The 19,469-nt window shown below is 38.9% G+C and overlaps 1 protein-coding gene across 1 annotated transcript in view; it reads left to right on the top strand.

Moving 5' to 3' along the window:
• Positions 1-212: 212 nt before the first annotated feature.
• LOC143757037 (uncharacterized) overlaps positions 213-19,469 on the top strand; it is a 32,190-nt gene continuing 12,933 nt past the window's right edge. The window contains exons 1-8 of the mRNA XM_077248021.1: positions 213-248; positions 792-914; positions 5,840-5,958; positions 6,073-6,135; positions 6,685-6,867; positions 7,276-7,368; positions 12,487-12,556; positions 13,429-16,260. Coding sequence (XP_077104136.1) covers positions 213-248; positions 792-914; positions 5,840-5,958; positions 6,073-6,135; positions 6,685-6,867; positions 7,276-7,368; positions 12,487-12,556; positions 13,429-16,260 — 3,519 coding nt within the window. The remainder of the gene's footprint in view (positions 249-791; positions 915-5,839; positions 5,959-6,072; positions 6,136-6,684; positions 6,868-7,275; positions 7,369-12,486; positions 12,557-13,428; positions 16,261-19,469) is intronic.

Below are 19,469 nucleotides of genomic sequence, written 5' to 3'. Positions count from 1 at the left end.
CTTTCAACGTTGAGTGAAGGGTGATTGCGATAGCATCCTCCGTAGAGCGTTTTGCCCTATAGGCAAACTGGTGAGGGTCTAATGATGGTGGGAGGCAGGCCTTGATGTGCTTGGCAACCAGCCTTTCCAGGCACTTCATTACAAGTGATGTTAGTGCAATGGGCCTAAAATCGTTCAGGCTTTTCCAAGCTGATGTTTTTGGAACTGGGATGATGGTGGATTTCCAGCAAGATGGAACTATGGCTCGGGTCAGAGAGATGTTGAAGATCTTGGTGTAAATCCCCGTAAGATGGTCTGCGCAGGCCCAAAGTACCTTCCCTGGTACTCCGTCGGGTCCAGCCGCCTTCCTCAGGTTTACATCCCTTAGTGCTCTCCTCACCTGATGTTCCTAGAGGAATAGTGAGGTGCTGGTGAAGGCTGGGGGAGGAGTTGATTGACCATTCACCTCAAACCGGACAAAGAAACTATTTAATTCCTCTGCCATTGTAACATCAGGGGTGATAGATGTGATATTGTATCCCTTGTAGTTTGAGATGTGTTGTAATCCCTGCCACACGTGACGTGGGTTCTTGTCCACGATGTATCCCTCTATTTTCCTTTAGTATGTTACCTTAGCAGCCCTAATGCCCTTTGGATACAAGCGTCAGATAAATTAATAAATGTAAATGTAAGATAAACAGTTGCTATGGAGCAGGAGTTGACAGAGTTTTGGAAGCAGATACGTAGTCTACGGGCTCTGACTTTAACCAACCTGAATCCAAATCTAATGCTCCACCTTCTGTGCCTTTCAGCAGGGTGATGTATGTTCCTCGGGAGCGAAGTGTCGCCGGTTCGTCTGGGACTTTGACTCTAATTTGAACATTGAGGAGGCTGAGGCCTGCATCGGGGATGGGAGTTGGACTGTACGAGAAAAGGTAGCATTTCTGCTAGATCATTTGGGAGGGGAAGCCAGAATGGAGATAAAACTCGGACCACAATCTGAACAAGAAACTCCTGAACTTATAAACAAAGAGAGGTTGAATCTCTTGTTGAATTTTGTCATTCACTTATGTCGTTGATGGACTCTATTCTCACCAGTGTCCCAAATGCTGATCAAGTTCTCCGTGATCAGTTTGTTGAGCATGTTAATGATATCGCAGTGATGATAATGATGTAAGACGAACCCCACAATGTACTTTAGTTGATGTCCGAAGCGAAGCAATACAATGGAATGAGGAAAGGAAGATGGAAGTTATTCCTTCTGCTGCTCAGTTATGGTGTAATGTTGCTCAGAGTATAGTAATTGAATCACAGATGCATAAGGAATCTACTGAGTTAAAAGAAATCAAGGAGCTGTTAAAGCAACAACTAGCTCAAATGGATGAAATAACTAAGCGTATTGATTACCTTAAACCCTTGAGTAATGAACCCTCCATCTCTTTGACAAGGCAGAATACTTCTCGAAGGTTTTTATGTTGAAATAAACAGGGTCATATTGCCCGATATTGTAGACAACCATGGCCTGTTGAGTCTGGATCTAGGCCAGCTAGGGTAACAACGAGAAACACTTGTGGAAGTGGGGCAGTGAAGGTTTAAAGACTTCTAGCCTTGTTAGTCCTACAGTGGTACAGCGTCTTATTGGCAAATGTCCTATTGTTACCATTCAAATGGGCAGTGTTCCTGTTTCATGTCTGCTGGATACTGGGGTCAATGGTGACCACAATAACAGAGTCTTGTTTTGATCAACACTTTCGACCGCTAGCATCAGACACTTTAAAAAATGTGCTTGGGTTCAGCTAAAAGCTGCCAATGGTTTGGAAATTCCCTATGTGGGATATTTTGAAACTGATGATAATGTGTTGGGGACAATTCTATCTAAACAAGGTGTATTGATTGTTAAAGACCCAAAAAACATTGTGTCCAAAAAAGAAATAACTGGTTCCTGGCATGTTGGGTATGAATATAATAGGGCAGTGTTATAATTAATTATTTAAAGAATATGGTTCAGACTTGTTTTCAGTCCCACAGGTTAAGCGGAATCAGGCTGGAAGGATGCTTTGTTGCAGTGCCAGAGAACTAGTGATCCTTCTTGTCCTGGTTTCATTGGCCATGTACGAGTGCAAACTAAGCATTCAGTGCAGATTCCAGCTGGAACAATGAGGTTAGTTACAGCTTACTGCCCTAAGAGTGTTTCAAATGTAGTCACTCTACTGGAAACTCTGAGTGGTGATGATAGTGGTGGATTACCTGCAGAAATTTTGATTATTCCTACATTATTACGGTCGTTCCAAAATAGCCCTTTCTGAGTCTGAAAGGGAAGTAATTAAGCACCTCTTGTATAAATATCAGGATGTTCATCCTGATGGTGACTTGGGTTGCACTAAATTAATAGAACACCAAATCCCTTTGTTGGGTGATGTCCCGGCCCGTCAGCGCCATCGCCAAATTCCCCCTAGTCAGTTGGAGGCAATAAAAACTCACATTAAGCAGCTGTTAGAGAGCCAGGACATCAAGTCAAGTCAAGTCAAGTCATCCTCATTTATGTAGCGTTTTTAACAATGTAGATTGTTTCAAAGCAGCTTTACAGAGATAAACATATAATTTAAGGTAAAAGAGATTGGTTTGGTTTTATAGGGGTTCTTGAATAAGGTTTTTTCCAGCTAAAGTTAGTTTTGATTGATTCACTTCCGTCTAAATGATCATTTGTTATTAAATTAGAGGCCGCTAAGACGATCACCGTTCTCTCTAAACAGACTTTAAACGCGAACCTGTGATAGACGGTGATGGCGTTCACATGCGCATTAAGAATTGATTCTATAGTTATGTGCGTTTGAATATATGTGCGCAGGTTTGTAATTCTTATAAACCATGCCTAAACAAACTCATTGTCTTGTCTATAAATTTTGATGCAGAATTTTATTTTATTTTATCACTTCGGGTAGGTACGCAAACCGAAAAATTCCACAATGCTTTATCTTTAGAGTGGTATTGGGATCCTCCATAGAGAGAGGCTAGTTGGCACTTCAGCACTGCATTGTCATCAGGTCCAGGCGAAGGTCCTTCGTCAGATCTGGAAACAGCCTGGATCCGGCAGGCTGCGGGAAAACCTTGGGATAAACAAAGACACTAAAATTAGCGTAGATGCCATTCTTCTTATGATGTAACGAGTACATCAGGATTTAAGGGAAGTGTTCCCAGTTCCGGCTGACCTAATCTATGCAGCCTAATATTGAATTATAGAAGTCGATAATGTATTATGTGAATGCTAGGTCAAAGAGATGTGTTTTTAGTCTAGCTTTGAACTGACACACTGTGTCTGCTTCCCGGACAATGTTAGGAAGATTGTTCCAAAGTTTTGGTGCTAAATAGGAAAAGGATCTACCGCTCAGCAGTCGATTTAGATATTCTAGGTATTATCAACTGGCCGGAAATTTGAGATCGCAATAGACGTGAAGGCCTATAATGCGTTAAGAGCTCCCTCAAGTACTGCGGAGCTAAACCATTTAGTGCTTTCTAAGTAATCAGCAATATTTTAAAATGTATACGATGTTTAATAGGGAGCCAATGCAGTGTTGACAGAACCGGGATAATATGGTCATATTTTCTGGTTCTGGTAAGAACTCGAGCTGCTGCATTTTGAGCTAGCTGTAGTTTGTTTATTAAGCGTGCAGGGCAACCATCCAGTAGAGCATTACAATAATCTAGCCTTGATGTCATGAACGCAATAAGAGCATATGACGTAATTTAGATATATTTTTAAGATGGAAAAATGCGGTTTTACAGACACTAGACACGTGACTTTCAAATGAAAGATTGGTATCAAAGAGCACACCCAGGTTTCCTAACTGACGACGAAGACTTAACAGAGCAGCCATCAAGTGTTAGACAGTATTCTAGGTTATTACGTGTGGAAGTTTTTTCCCAATAATTAGAATCTCTGTTTTTAGTAGTTTGAATTTAGTAGTAGGAAATTACTAGTCATCCAATTTTTTATATCAACTATGCATTCCGATAATTTTGTGAATTGGTGAGTTTCGTTTTGAAGAAATATAGAGCTGAGTATCATCAGCATAACAGTGAAAGCTAATTCCATGTTTCCTAATGATATCTCCTAAAGGTAGCATGTACAGAGTGAACAGCAGCGGTCCTAGAACTGAGCCTTGTGGTACGCCATACTGAACTTGTGATCGATAAGACATCTCTTCATTTACTGCTACAAAGTGATAGCTGTCAGATAAATATGATTTAAACCAAGCTAATGCATTTCCACTAATGCCAACATACTTTTCTAGTCTATTTAAGAGAATGTTGTGGTCAATGGTGTCAAATGCAGCACTAAGATCAAGTAACACTAATAGAGAGATACAACCACGATCGGATGATAAGAGCAACTCATTTGTGACTCTAATGAGAGCAGTCTCAGTGCTATGGTGTGGTCTAAATCCTGACTGAAAATCCTCACAGATATCATTTCTTTCAAGAAAGGAACACAGTTGTGAGGATACTGCTTTTTCTAATATCTTTGATAGAAAAGGTAGATTTGAGATCGGCCTGTACTTGACTAATTCTGTAGGATCAAGTTGCGTTTTTTTAACAAGCAGTTTAATCATAGCCAACTTAAAGGTTTTTGGTACGTATCCTAGAGACAAAGATGAAATAATGATGTTAAGAAGAGGATCTATGACTTCTGGAAGCATCTTTTTCAGTAACTTAGGTAGTATAGGGTCTAACATACAGTCGATTTAGATGAATTAACGAGTTTGCAAAATTCTTTCTCTCCTATAGCCAGTGGCTGAAGCTGATCGTCCTAAGACTGCCTTCTGTACTCCTTTTGGACTCTTTGAATTTCTCGGATGCCTTTCGGGCTTTGCAATGGGCCAATTACTTTTCAACTGTTTATGGAGTGAATTTTTGATGATCAATGTTTTCAGTCTCTACTGCTCTATCTTGATTATGTAATTATTTTTCAACAACAGTAGAACAGTATCTGCAGCGATTACAACTGGTACGGAGTCGTTTAAGATAGCCAAATTTAAAAGCCAAACTCCGTAAATGTTGTTTTTTTCCGATCAGAATTACGTTACTTGGGACATGTATTCTCCGCTTCAGGGATTAGTACTGATCCAGATAAGATATTTGGAAACAGCCACAATAACTTTTTTTTTGTCATTTTTAGGCTTTGCTAGTTACTTTAGATGATTTATAAAAGGGTTTTTGCATATTGCAGAGCCGTTGAATACATTAGTATCGGGGGTAATTCGGAATCAGAAGACAAAGCGACCAAAAGTTGAGTTGTGGAATAAGTTGGTGTAAGCCTTTGAGAATTCATTTCAAACCCTTAAGGTAGCTTTGACCAGTGGCCCTGCTTGTTTATGCCGATTTTAGCTAGCCATTCATTCTGGAGATAGATGCAAGCTTTCAAGGTTTGGGTGCCATTTTGTCACAGGAGTTTAAGGGCAAATGTCGACCAGTTCCTTTTGCAAGTAGAGGGTTGAGGTCATCAGAAAGTAATATGCAAAATTATAGTTCGATGAAGTTGGAATTTGTGGCTCTAAGATGGGCTGTAGCTGAAGAATTTGGCTGGACAATAAGTGTACAGTATATACTGATAACAACCCTAGTCATTTGCAGACAGCAAAGTTGGGGGAAATGGAACAAAAGTGGGTCAATCAACTCATAGAGTTTGACTTGGACATAAAATATAAGCCTGGACGCAATAATGGCAATTCTGATGTGTTGTCTAGACAAAGCTATTTCCCTTTGATAGGACTAGCTTCAATTGCAGTGGTGCCTGAACAGAATATGGCAGTCTGTTTTGGAGCATGTTAACAGTATATCTGTCTTTCCTTGACCATTAAAGGAGAATTTGGGTGTGCTGCAGGAAGCTGACCCAGTTATAAGAAGGTTAATGGTCTACGGGGACCGTAAGCGACCACCAACATCACAAGAACGCATCCTTGAACGACCAGAGGACTTGGAGTTAGTTCGTCAGTAGGAGACGTTGGAGAAGGTATATGTTGTCTTGTACCAACGATTTTGGCCACAAGAAGGTCATAAGGAAGTTCGACACGTGGTTTTACCATCCTCCCTTAGGGAAGAGGTTCTCGCCTGCCTTCATGATGACCATGGTCATAAGGGGATGGAGCGAACAGCAAGGTTAGTAAGGGCTCGGTGCTATTGGCCAGGGATGTATAGGTATGTTGAGGATTGGTGAAGGAAATGTCAGCGCTGTACCCTGTCAAAGATAGTAAAGACTGAAGGTGCGTACTGTCATGGGGCAATTGGTAACTGATAGACCACTAAATATCTTAGCTATTTTAATAAGAATAATTCCCTTGTATTTGAGCTAACTGAAATTCTCTCTTGGGTTTGACTATTTTTCACTGAATTACTAAGTTTTTGGGTCAATTAAAGTGTTGCACTATTTAAATGTGATAACACTGTGTATTGTATTGCGAGTTTCCCTTAACATTCAAGATTCTATCACTGTGTAATTTAAATATTCTGTATTTCTCATTATTTGGTTAATTTTAGAACAAATATAAACAAAAAGATTTTATCGGGTAGAAATTGTAAGGGAGAGGGTGTGGATAATGGGGGCCTTGATTGTTTAAAACCAGTCCATGATCAGGGCCGATTATATCCTGTCAATCCAAGGGGTGCGGAAAAATGTGTCAGACACAAATCTTTAATCGCCTGTATCAGTCTCAACTCTGTCTCACAGTGTCTTCTCCAGAGTCTTGTCTCCATTATCTCCATTGCCTCCATCTCCAGCATCTCTTCTCTGTCTTCAGTGTTCCTCGTTCCTGTCATCCGTCTCTCTCACGATCAGACTTCATACCCGTCAGAAGAACGATGCCACTCATCCCCTGCACACTGCTCTCCAAAGTATCATTGTTCATGTGTCCTACCAGCATTCTGTTCCCGCTCTGTGTTGTCAGTAAACTCCTGTTAACTTCATATCTATCCCTTGAGCCTGCTTCCGTAACAAGAGGAGCTTATTTACTGTTAATTATATATGCATGTTTGAATATATTTGCCATGAAGAAGTTTATGAAAACAACCTTATGTGCAACTTGTATACAAACATTTAAGCTTTTATTTGATTATAGAAGTTATATCTGGAAATAAATAGCAGTTGAATATAATAGCCCTGTTGTTAATGTAACCTCTAATATTATCGTGTACCAAAGAGAGGGTTCCGTGTATATTTTGCAGCATTTTTTGGGAGAGTTTTTTTTTTTTTCTCAGTGGTCATATTTTCATATTCATGTGTCTGTATAATGTGTGTTGCAGGTCTGTGTTTCATTGGTTGTTGTCTCCCCTCCACACTCCTACTTTTCTACAGCTTTACACGCCCATTTCTAGAGACTTTTTTGCAACTCTGAGGTGTGAACAACCAGACCAAACCAGGGGGGTTAAATTAAACTTTAATTCTTCAATTTCCAGAACAGTTTAGAGACAAGCTGAAATAATATTGATGAGGGTTGATTGCTGTAATCAGACATCAGTTAAAACGTGTGAATGTGTGAAATGTCAGAAAATGTTTTAAAATATTTAGTTAGGAAGGTGGTTATTATATTGTAGTTAGTTGTTAAAGTGTAAATTGCAGGTTAAATATTTCACGAAGATAATGCAATGTGCTTATTAAACAAAGATAAGAACCGCCCACCATTGTTTTGTATGTTTTTTTATACCAAAATGCTGAATATAATATGAAAAGTTGGTACTTTCTACACTCCCTCTCCCTTTCACTAGGCTGGGTGTGACGTCATAAAAGGGACTCCAAGCCTAGAGTTAGTGTAAACTATTCACAAAACAAACGGGTTCAGGAAGCATGCGTCAAAACCAGGATGCTGCGTGAGGCACGTAAGATTAATGGATTATTTGATGATAATTTTTACTTTTCACACCGTTTTAAAAATAAAAACAGACAGTACAGTATACAGTACTCATAATTTAGAATTTTATTATAATTGTATTTCATATAATATACAATAATGTCATTTTTACTTGTTATATCAAATGAGATAATTGCTAGTACATTTAAAATATCAAAATATGCTCCCCATACAAATTTTACACCATTATAGAAACAATAGAGAATAAATCGACATTCTCTGTAATGGATACGCGGTTGGGTTGCATTTTTCGAGTCGAGCTGCTTCCACTAAACTCCAAAACGCGTTCACCTCACGGCAGCACATACTCTCCACTGCTGATTCCATTTGGTGGCATAGCCCACACAAACACCTGTCAAACACAGCGATAGTGACATCGATCTCTTTTTTTCTTTCTGACAATGAGCATCGCTAATTAGTTGCGACACACGCAATATCGCATTCTGTCTGCAGATGCCAGCAAAAGCGCCATTGTGCCTGTGCAGTGTGTGCATCTACAGCTCTGATTAGTACTACTAACACTATGTAAGTAAATAATGTCCTCAGTCGTTATCCCTCCTTGCTATTCTACATGACGACAAGATTTTGAAAAGACTTTGGCTTGTTCCCTAATGTTATCCGGGTTAGCCCAAGGTTAACCTAGGTAAGCTCTAGCTACTCACCATGACACCTGGGGCCTATACCATGAAGCCGGTTTAGGTGGCTAGCCAGCTATGTTTCAGTTTAGTTTGCGTCAACCCTGGGTTTTAGGGACCATGAAAGTAGTTTGGCTTTTAGCAGTGTTCATCGCCATAGTAACTTACGCTCCACGGCTAACCTGGTCCGGGGCAGGTTATGTTCTAGGTAAGAGGTTGCAAACTGAACTTGGACCAATCAGCTGTAAGCAAAGTGACACATGCCTGATGCGATAAAGTCACTCCACCTGTTTCTACTCCAAATTAAAGGTCACTACATAGCAAATGATTTTTAAAGACAAAATCGTCTAGTTTTTAGTGATGCTTATTTAGAATAATAAATTTGTATGATTTAGATATTATTTAGGCCTATGTAATTATTATACCCTTAATCAATCACAGATGTACAATTTTAGTTCATCAATTATTATTACGCAGTTTAAATGAATAACTATATAAAGGTAATATAAATACACTTTAGCATCAATAGATGAATCTATAAAATAACTTCATGTGAGCTTAAATGTTCAATTCTCTCTATACCTTTATCAGCTGTATAAAATAACTTCACAACTTTTACTTGCACTGATATACAGTAGCGAGACTTTTTCTTTTAGTTGTCCTCTTTCATGGACAGCTGTTTTCTTCTTGCTGTGTAAATTTGTTTAAAGTCTTACTATTTTAATACTTTTATTTAATAAGTGAATTGCGCTGCTTTTCTCGCGAGAAATTAATCTCAGTTTCACTCTTTCTCAACATGTGATTGGCCGTTTGCTACTGATGTAACACTTAAACTCCTAAACTCAGGATCAAAGCCTGAGTTGACAGAGAAAGTTGATGATCAGCATCATGGTACCAACAAAGCCTGGTTGGATTGGTTTGGTTTTGTCAACTCTAAACTAAACCTGTAACCCTGAGTTTGTTCAACTACCATCATGTTACAGGCCCCTGGCCAACCCTCCACTCATTTTCCTCACACCAAGCATTGATAACTCTTTGAGGGCCATGATTTCTGGCAATTTCCTCCCCTCTCTCTAACCTGCAATTTAAACTTTAATCGTATGTCTGAAATAAACTATTCTTCAGTTCTTGATATTGTGTTACACCCTTTGTTTACATTTATTTATTCTATAAAATAGCATATCGCTCAGCACAACTCATAATCTTTACATGTTGGCATGTGAATTCATTAGTAACATGCATCATTTCCACTGTACTGCATCAATTTATTTTTAAAGTCACACATGAGATTCAAGATTCAATCTCTGAGCCAAATTGATTCTGTAACCGCTCCAGCTGATTTTATAAGTGTATAAAAGGGTTCTGTTCTGTTGGGGAATAAGGGAACATCGATACTTCACAGGAAGTGGAGAGCGAAAATACCCCAACTCTCAGAGTTTTTAAACGGCTATGCAATGGAGGAATTCACGTATGCACAGACATGGGCAGTATTTCAATTAAATGTATTTTAAATACGTATTTAATTACTTTAGTGTATTTAGTTATTTGTATTTTGCAGGTGTGGAAAAAATAAAATGTAGCTTGTAACAAAATATTTTGAGGGAGTGTATTTAGAGTATTTCAAATACTTAAATACTTAAAAAAATCACCATAGTAAATGATTTTGCCATATTTTAGGTCTGATGTTGGCAATGGCAATGTCCAGGTTAGATGCACGAAAATCACGTGACACCCTCTAGACCGGGCTCCCTCCAAGAAGTGAATGAGTTTTGAACTCTTAAAAACGGCATTAAGGTAAAGTGTTTTGTGAAAAATATACTGTCTACACACACACATATTGCACACTGAAAGGCATTATAGAGAAAATAATGTGCCTTATGAGATCAATGCACTGTGTTGTCATTCATAAAAAGGACATCATAGGCCCTACCTATTATGAAACAGCGTGTCTGTCGTAACTCCACTGAAATCTCCATGCTAAGCAAGCGTTCACAATATAACATCCATCTGCAGTTTTTACACGTTTTTAAACGTATTACATATAAGAAATATTGATATTGATTTTGTATAAAATAATCAACAATCCTATTGTTTGCGCACGCAGCGTGATTCTACTATGGAAAAGGCATACGCGGTCAGGACAGTTAGAGTCTCCTGTGTAAAACAAACCCACACCTATTATGATTACTATGGTTAATCATATATATTATGATTAAAATGGAATTTTGATTTGGTGACTTAAATTCTCAGTCTGTTATTTTTAGACAAAAATCGCTGCAAAAGATGCTTTCCAACAGGTTTTATCGTAGTTTTTGTCCAACTCCATTGACTTGTGTTGGATGTTCTGTGAGGTACGGTTTTACTCCGCTGCCAGAGACGGAAATGGGGTTGTTTATATTCTTTCTGTAGTCCTCCAGTCGCGGTATCGTAATTTACGCTATCCAAACATTGGCAAAGGTGCATTATCACCACCAACTGGGCTGGAGTGTCTATTATTCAAGCTCTCAACGGAAGAATGTTCCGGTTGTGAGGGGTTTGGAAAAATAGATCCACAGTTTTTCAACGAATGGTAAAACACCTCTTGGAAAGCATCTTTTGCAGCGATTTTTGTGTGAGCATATCAGTGAACACCCCAGACCACTCGGTGAGTTTCACGTCTTTGTAAACTAAAATTAAATGCGTTTTATAAATGATTGTTCCAGTGCCCCTATGAAAGCAGTGTGGAGGTGGGGGGGTGCTAATACAGAAACCAAAAATTCTTGGGACAGCAGCATTTGTGAATTTAAACAATACACAGTATAAACAGTAGTGCAACCACAGAATAGTGTTGTTGTAAAGTGAGGTAGTGCAAGAGTACTTTAAAAACAACATCATTATTACAGGTACGTGCATGATTGTAAACACTGTTCATAGTAAAAAACAATAAAACAGTACAAACATTAATGCAGCAGCACTATAATAAATAATAATGTTCACTGTTTTATGCGCCATAATAAAAAGGATGCATTAGCAGATCTGTGGATTATTAGTTGCATTGTAAGTTCCGGGATTGATTTAGAGCCTTCACAGCTCTAGGGAAAAAGCTGTTCTTAAATCTGGTGGTGCGAGATTTAATGGCTCTGTAATGTCTACCTGATGGTAGCAGTTCAAAAAGATGATGACTTGGCTGTGTAGAATCCTCACAGATACTTTTTGCTCTTCTGAGACACCTTGTGCTGTATATATGCTCCATATATGCTCCAGTGCTGGTAGTTGAGTCCCAATTGTCTTTTGTGCGACGGAGATGACACTTTTGAAGTGCCCTCCTGCAGTGCAACTGAGATACCATGTTGAAATGCAGTATGTCATGATGCTTTCTATTGAACAACAGTAGAAGGTTAACAGCAGTTATTGTCCGTCTTTTTTCGGTGTCTTGAGGAAAAACAACCGCTGCTGTGCCTTTTTTTAATGTGCAGTGGTATTTGTGCTCCAAGTAAGGTCTTCTGTAATGTAAATGCCCAGGAAACGGATGCAGGGAACCCTCTCCACCCTCTCTCCATTGATGAAGACCAGAGCACAACGCCCATCCTGGGATCTCCAATAGTCAATAATGAGCTCCTTGGTCTTCTCAATGTTCAGAGATAGACTGTTCTCCAAACATCAATCTGCCAAATTCTGAACTTCTGTTCTATAAGCTGATTCATCATTATCCCTGATCACATTTGTGTCATCCACAAACTTCACTATAGCGTTGGTGTCAAATGCCAGTTGGTTTCAAATGCCAGTGCTCAGAGTGATAGTGGAGGATGTATAGGGGCCCAGTCTCACTAGCGCTCTTTCAGGAAATCTTGAATCCAATTACAGAGCATTGGACTCAGGCCTATCTGGTGGAGTTGTATGGTCAGTTTGCAGGGAATTACAATATTAAATGCCGAGCTATAGTCCGCAAAATGCATCCTCACATACGTGTTGTGTCTCTCCAGATGATTCAGAGCGGTGTGGAGAGCCAGAGAGAAAGTGTCCTCTGTGGATCTGTTCGATATGCAAACTGATATGAGTCAAGTGAGTTATGGAGTCTTTGATGTGCGAGAGTACAAATCTCTCAAAACACGTCATCACAACTGGGGTGAGGGCTACTGGTCGATAGTCATTCAGTGAGGTGATTTTCTTTTTCTTTGGCACTGGCACAATGATAGCTGATTTTAGACACTTGGGAACTATTGCCAGAGACAAAGATAAATAAAAAATGTCAGTGAAAACTCCAGAAAGTTGTTCAGCACAGTCCCGGAGTACCCTTCCTGGAACACCATCTGGGACTGCAGCTTTACGTGGGTTTACTCTCCTCAGCACGCATCATACACATATGCCAAATGTCAGATGTTGATCATCATCTGTGGCTGTAAATGTAGCTGGTCAAATTATCTATGTTCTCAAACCGAGCAAAAAATGTATTGAGCTCAGATGGTGAGACATCACAGTGGGGTATAGCAGGTGCACTCTTGTATTGTGCAAGAGCTTTGATTCCTTGCCACATACTCCTAGTGTCAGAACTATTGAAGTGAACCTCAACACGATGTCTATAGCTGGCTTTTGCTTTTTTTATGCCCTTCTTAAGGTTATGTCTGGCAGAATTATATCCTTTAAAGGCAGCATCGCGTGCTCTTAGAAGGTTTTTTTACCTTTGCCTAGATCTTCTGTCGGATGACATCTCCAAGATGTTAAATACCGTTTGACTAGTAACCAAAAATCCAAATCACAGTCTCTACTGCCCCAATTTAATTGATATTAATACTAGTGTAGAACATTGCATAGAAACTGTGTCTATTCCTCGTTTACTAAGATCAAATAATAAATCTACTGCGGGATCTAGAAAAAATCTAATTGTTATTAAAACAAAAAATCTCGCTAGTAGTGAACAAAAACAATTTCTAAAGCTAGGTCTCCTAAACATTAGATCGCTCACACCTAAGGCGGTTATTGTAAATGAAATGGTCACAGATAATAATTTCGATGTTCTGTGCCTTACTGAAACCCGGCTTAAACCAAATGATTATTTCGGTCTAAATGAGTCTACTCCGCCAGGATACTGTTATAAGCATGAGCCCCGTCTGATCGGTCGTGGCGGCGGTGTTGCAACAATTTACAGAGATACCCTTAATGTTACTCAGAAAACTCGTCATAGGTTTAATTCGTTTGAAGTGCTTGTGCTAAATGTTACGCTCTTAGATGTAAGAAAAAAAACCACATTATCTCTAGCATTGGCTACCGTATATAGACCTCCAGGGCCTTACGCCAATTTCCTAAAAGAGTTTGCTGACTTTCTATCAGATCTTTTGGTCAACGTCGATAAAGCATTAATTGTTGGAGATTTTAACATACACGTAGATAATTTAAATGATGCGTTAGGGGTTGCGTTTACAGATTTATTAAACTCCTTCGGGGTCAAGCAAAACGTCACCGGACCAACTCATCGTCTTAATCATACACTCGATTTAATTATATCATATGGAACCGATCCAACCGATATAGATATTGTACCGCAAAGTGATGATGTCACTGACCACTACTTGGTAACTTGCTTATTACGCACTGCTATAATATGTCATGCTGCGCCACGTTATCGACCAGGTAGAACAATTCGTCCATCCACCATAGATCATTTCTCAAGCTTATCTGATCTGTCCCAGCTGCTGCCTGAACCCAAACAAACAGATGAACTAGACGAACTAACTAGCACTATGAGCTCCATTCTCTCTAGAACATTGGATATTGTTGCACCCATTAGATTAAAAAAGGTCAGAGAAAAAAGTATAGCACCACGGTACAATAATACTACGTATGTTTTAAAGAGAGAAACCCGTAATTTAGAGCGTAAATGGAAAAAAACTAATTTAGAGGTCTTTAGAATCGCGTGGAAAGACAGTATGTCACGTTATAAAAAGGCCCTTAAAACGGCCAGGGCGGAGCACCTCAGCAAATTAATAGAAAACAACCGAAATAATCCAAGGTTTTTATTTAATACCGTGGCTAGACTAACAAATAAACAGACGTCGTCTGAACAAAATACCTCGTTACAGTTTAGTAGTAATGATTTCATGAACTTCTTCACCAAGAAAATTGAAAGCATCAGAATCAAAATCGTAAACGTTCGATCTCTGCTCGTGCCTTATAATTCAGCCGCAATTATCACCCCGCAAGAACAATTACAATGCTTTACAACCATAGAACAAAAAGAGTTAAATAAACTTATCACTTCATCTAAAACAACAACATGTTTATTAGATCCTATACCAACTGAACTACTGAAAGAAGTGTTACCTATAGTGGAAGAGCCTCTTCTCAATATTATTAACTCATCTTTATCTTTAGGTCATGTTCCAAGAACGTTCAAGCTGGCAGTTATAAAACCTCTTATTAAGAAACCACAATTAGATCCAAATAACCTAGCAAATTACAGACCCATTTTGAATCTTCCATTTATGTCAAAAATATTAGAAAAAGTTGTGGCTGCTCAACTCGGCTCTTTCTTGCAAGAAAACGACATATATGAAAAGTTTCAGTCTGGATTCAGGCCACATCATAGCACTGAAACTGCCCTTGTTAGAATCACAAATGATTTACTTTTAGCTTCGGACCAAGGCTGTATCTCAGTACTAGTTTTACTTGATCTTAGTGCTGCGTTCGATACTATAGATCACACAATACTCTTAGATCGACTACAAGATTACTGTGGTGTTCAAGGACAAGCATTAAGCTGGTTCAGGTCATACTTATCTGACCGCTACCATTTCGTCTACTTAAATGGAGAACAATCGATTATAACTTCGGCAAACTATGGAGTGCCGCAGGGATCTGTGTTAGGCCCTTTATTATTCTCAATATATATGCTGCCACTTGGTAATATTCTAAGGAAACATGGAATTAGTTTCCATTGTTATGATGATGACACTCAAATATATATTTCATCACGGCCAGATGAATATGCTAAATTATCCAAATTGACAGATTGTGTTAATGATATAAAAGATTGGATGACGCGTAATTTTCTTTTATTAAATCCAGACAAGACAGAGGTAATACTTATCGGTTCTAAAAACCGTCCACAAAACCCTTCACAGCACGACTTTAACATAGTAGGATGCCCTGTTACTTTATCCGCTACAGTAAAAGACCTGGGTGTTATACTAGACCCCAACCTGTCTTTTGAAAAGCATATTTCATATGTTACAAAAACAGCCTTTTTCCACCTTAGAAACATTGCTAAGCTACGTAATATGCTATCAGTCTCTGATGCAGAAAAGTTAGTTCATGCATTCATGACCTCGAGACTAGATTACAGTAATGCTTTATTAGCTGGTTGTCCTGCATCTTCAATAAACAAGCTACAGTTAGTCCAAAATGCAGCCGCTAGAGTTCTTACTAGATCAAGAAAATATGATCATATAACACAGATTTTATCATCACTTCATTGGTTACCTATAAAGTTCCGTATTAAATACAAGATATTGCTTTTGACTTATAAAGCTCTAAATGGTTTAGCTCCAGTCTATTTAACGGATCTTCTATCGCCTTACAATCCATCGCGCTCTTTAAGATCACTAGATTCGAGGCTTCTGGTCCTTCCTAGGATATCCAGATCCACCAAAGGAGGCAGAGCATTTTCACATTTAGCTCCGAAGCTCTGGATTAGCCTTCCTGATATTGTTCGTAGCTCAGACTCTCTCTCCCAGTTTAAAACTGGACTGAAGACGCATCTATTTAGCCAGGCATTCATATAAATTTTTATCTTACAGTTACTGTAAATTCGGCCTCTAGTTCATAAACGCCAGAGGAGAACTGGCCCCCGACTGAGCCTGGGTTCTCCCAAGGTTTTTTTTCTCCATTGGGTCATTTGATGGGGTGTTAGGACACCATTAGGTCACTGGATGGAGTTTTTCGGTTCCTTGCCACTGTTGCCTTTGGCTTGCTCAGTTGGGGATATTCAAATTAATTAACCAATCATACCATTGATTAGCTCTACCAAACTTGGATGTCTTTTTTTCCAGTAATAAACAAACATTGTTAAGTTGTTTTGATTGATACTGTGAAGCAGCTTTGATACAATCTGTATTGTGAAAAGCGCTATATAAATATATTTGACTTGACTTGACTTGACTTGACTCTTTGTTCATCCAGTGTTTCTGATTAGCATTCCTCTTTGTCGTCTTCTCGAATGTAACATTTCCTACACAGCTGTTAATATAGAATAGTACAGTGGGTGTGTATTCCTCCAGGTCTGGTAACATTCCATAGGTTGCTGCTTTGGCAAAAGGTTCCCAGTTTGGGATGTCAAAGCAGTCCTGGAGCTGTGCCAATGGATCTTCTGGCCAGGCCTTAACAGTTTGGATGGTGGGTCTTGACTTGCGAATAAGGGTTCGGTCTGTATGCTGGTATCATGAACAGTGAGAGGTGATCAGACTGCCCAAGAGGGGGATTGTGGAAAGCTCTGCGTGAGTCTTTTATATTGGTGTACATATGGTCTAAAATATTGGAGCCTCTGGTGGGACACTCCACATGCTGATAGAGTTTATGGAGCACTTTCCGTAAATCAGCCTGATTAAAATATTGTGCAATTATAAAAGCTCCTTTCAGGTGAGCATCCTGCCGCTTACTGATTACTGAATGTAGCAGTGCTAACGCTAATTTAGCATTATAGCCTGTGGTGGAATGTAAACAGCGACAATAACGACAACAGAAAACTCCCTTGGTAGTTAAAACGGTCTGCATTTCAACATGAGATTCTCCAGATCTGGTGAGTAGTAGCTCTCAAGTGCACTGTGGTTTTTACAACAGTCATTATTCATATAAACACAGAGCCCGTTCTCTTACCGGAGTGTTGAGTGCGGTCGGCACGGTATAGCATGTGGCTAGTTCCACAGCTTCATCGGGGATTAGCGCATTCAGCTACGTCTCCATAAGAATCAAAGCACAACAGTCCCTCGTTGTCCTTTGTGTTTATACACAGCCATACTTCATCCATTTTGCTTGTTAATGAACGGACATTGGCCAGGAAAATGCTTGGGAGAGTTGGTCTACACCAGGGGTAGGCAAATTTGGTCGTAGAGAGCCACTGTCCAGCAGAGTTTGGCTCCAACAAACAAAAACCTCAAGACATTGATTAGCTTGTTCAGGTGTGTTTGATTAGGGTTGGAACTAAATTCTGCAGGAAAGCAGCTCTGTAGGACCGAACTTGCCTACCCCTGGTCTACATGGAGCACTCTGTAGCCTGGCCCGAACGTCCATGCTTTTACTTTCTCTCACTTTCTCTTTCTTCCGGTCAGGTATAGTGATCCACGGAGCCTCCGATGGTCTGGCTAGCTCTGTGGGTATTCTGTTAAAGTCACTAGAAATGTTTGTGAACAGCACCCTGCAGCTCCTTCCAATCTCTAATAATATTGTATCTCCCCTGCCATTAGTCCCCTCTGCCTTAGAACAACTAAAGCCAGGGACACACTTAATGACTGTAAGGCCGATTATGAATGTAATTTGATACTTAAAACTGATCATGCCCAAACGTGCCAAGTCAGAGACAGTTGTGTTCAGTCGGTTTAAAAAATATATAAAAAAAAGATTTCGCCTTGTATTTTCGTTTTTTGGTTCTCGGGTAAAAAAAATTGGATAAATGACTTCAAAATTCGTTTTCCACATGTGGGCAGTCATGAGACGCCCCTTTCAACCGACTGGTCAAGCAAATCCTAGCCTGTGACGTCATCAGTTGTTCCCCAGGTTATTTAAAAAAATAAATAATAGTCCTCCGGCTCTGCTGCTATAGCAGCACCGTTTCTTAAACTGTACAGGGCAGGTCCTAGATTGGGCTTTCTTCTGTGCAACTTAATACATTTCACAGAAATATTTATATCAGAAATATTAAATATTAATCTGCACCCAGCCTGTTTTATTTAGCATTGTGGGGTTAAATCTGTGTGGTGAAACTGCGCTAGACAGCGCAGAGCGGGTGTGAAGCACAGACCAATGTTCAGTCAGGTGTAAATAGTATTCAAAAGTATTCTAAAGTATTTAGATTAAACTTGTGTAATCTAACGAAAGACTTTACAAATTACTTTACTTTTTAAAGCATGTATTTTGTAATCTGTAGTGAACACATTTTAAAAAGTAGCCTTCCCAACCCTGGTGAAATGTTCTCAGCTTTGCAGATATGACTTCTTGTAGAATCAGCAATAACTTTGAGCAAGTTCGCGAGGAGGAGAATCATGAGGAAAGGTGAAACAATGCAGACACCATCTGAGAATTACACTGTAAAAAATGATTGTGATTTTAACGGTAAAAGACTACAGTGAAAAACTGTTAATTGGTTAACAGAAAGTTTCCTTACTATATACGGTAAATAACTGTGATAGATCTAATGGTACATTTTACTGTAAAATACCGTTAAATTTAGTTTTTGAAAGTGAAAAAGACCATTCATTGTGTAATTTACAATGAAAAAACGTAAATTGATATTCCCACAATTCCCTGCGTGACACTTCACATTTGATGTATTTTTATTGAAATAACTGTTTCTTCATAGTTTTATTTTTTTCTAATCAGTTATGTACATTAGGGTTTTATGTTACATCTAATGTTGTTAAATTAATGTTTATTGCATTTTTAAAATTTCACGTGTGTAACCATGATGGTGTTTAATGTTTGTGCGAAGGACACTGTGCAGCTTCTATATATACTATATATCAGTATTAACTTTCTTGTTGATGTGATGCTTGTGATAAGCTTTGATTGATCATGTGACTCATCACTGCTGTGATTGTTGATTGTCAGTGTAATACAATGATATAAAACAGATATTAATACTTAAAGGTTGGTAAATTAACACTATATCAGATAATGAAATACGGTTTATTACTGTAAATATCAGATAATGAAATACGGTTTATTACTGTAAATTTTAAGTTAAGTCTGTAAAACCAATAATATGGCT

Source organism: Siphateles boraxobius, unplaced genomic scaffold (assembly GCF_051911475.1).
Source record: "Siphateles boraxobius isolate OS27281-9 unplaced genomic scaffold, OSU_SipBor_1 11, whole genome shotgun sequence".
In the NCBI taxonomy this organism is placed as follows: Eukaryota; Metazoa; Chordata; class Actinopteri; order Cypriniformes; family Leuciscidae; genus Siphateles; species Siphateles boraxobius.
Note: the sequence above shows the minus strand (reverse complement) of the source record. Positions and strands in the feature narration are given on the sequence as shown.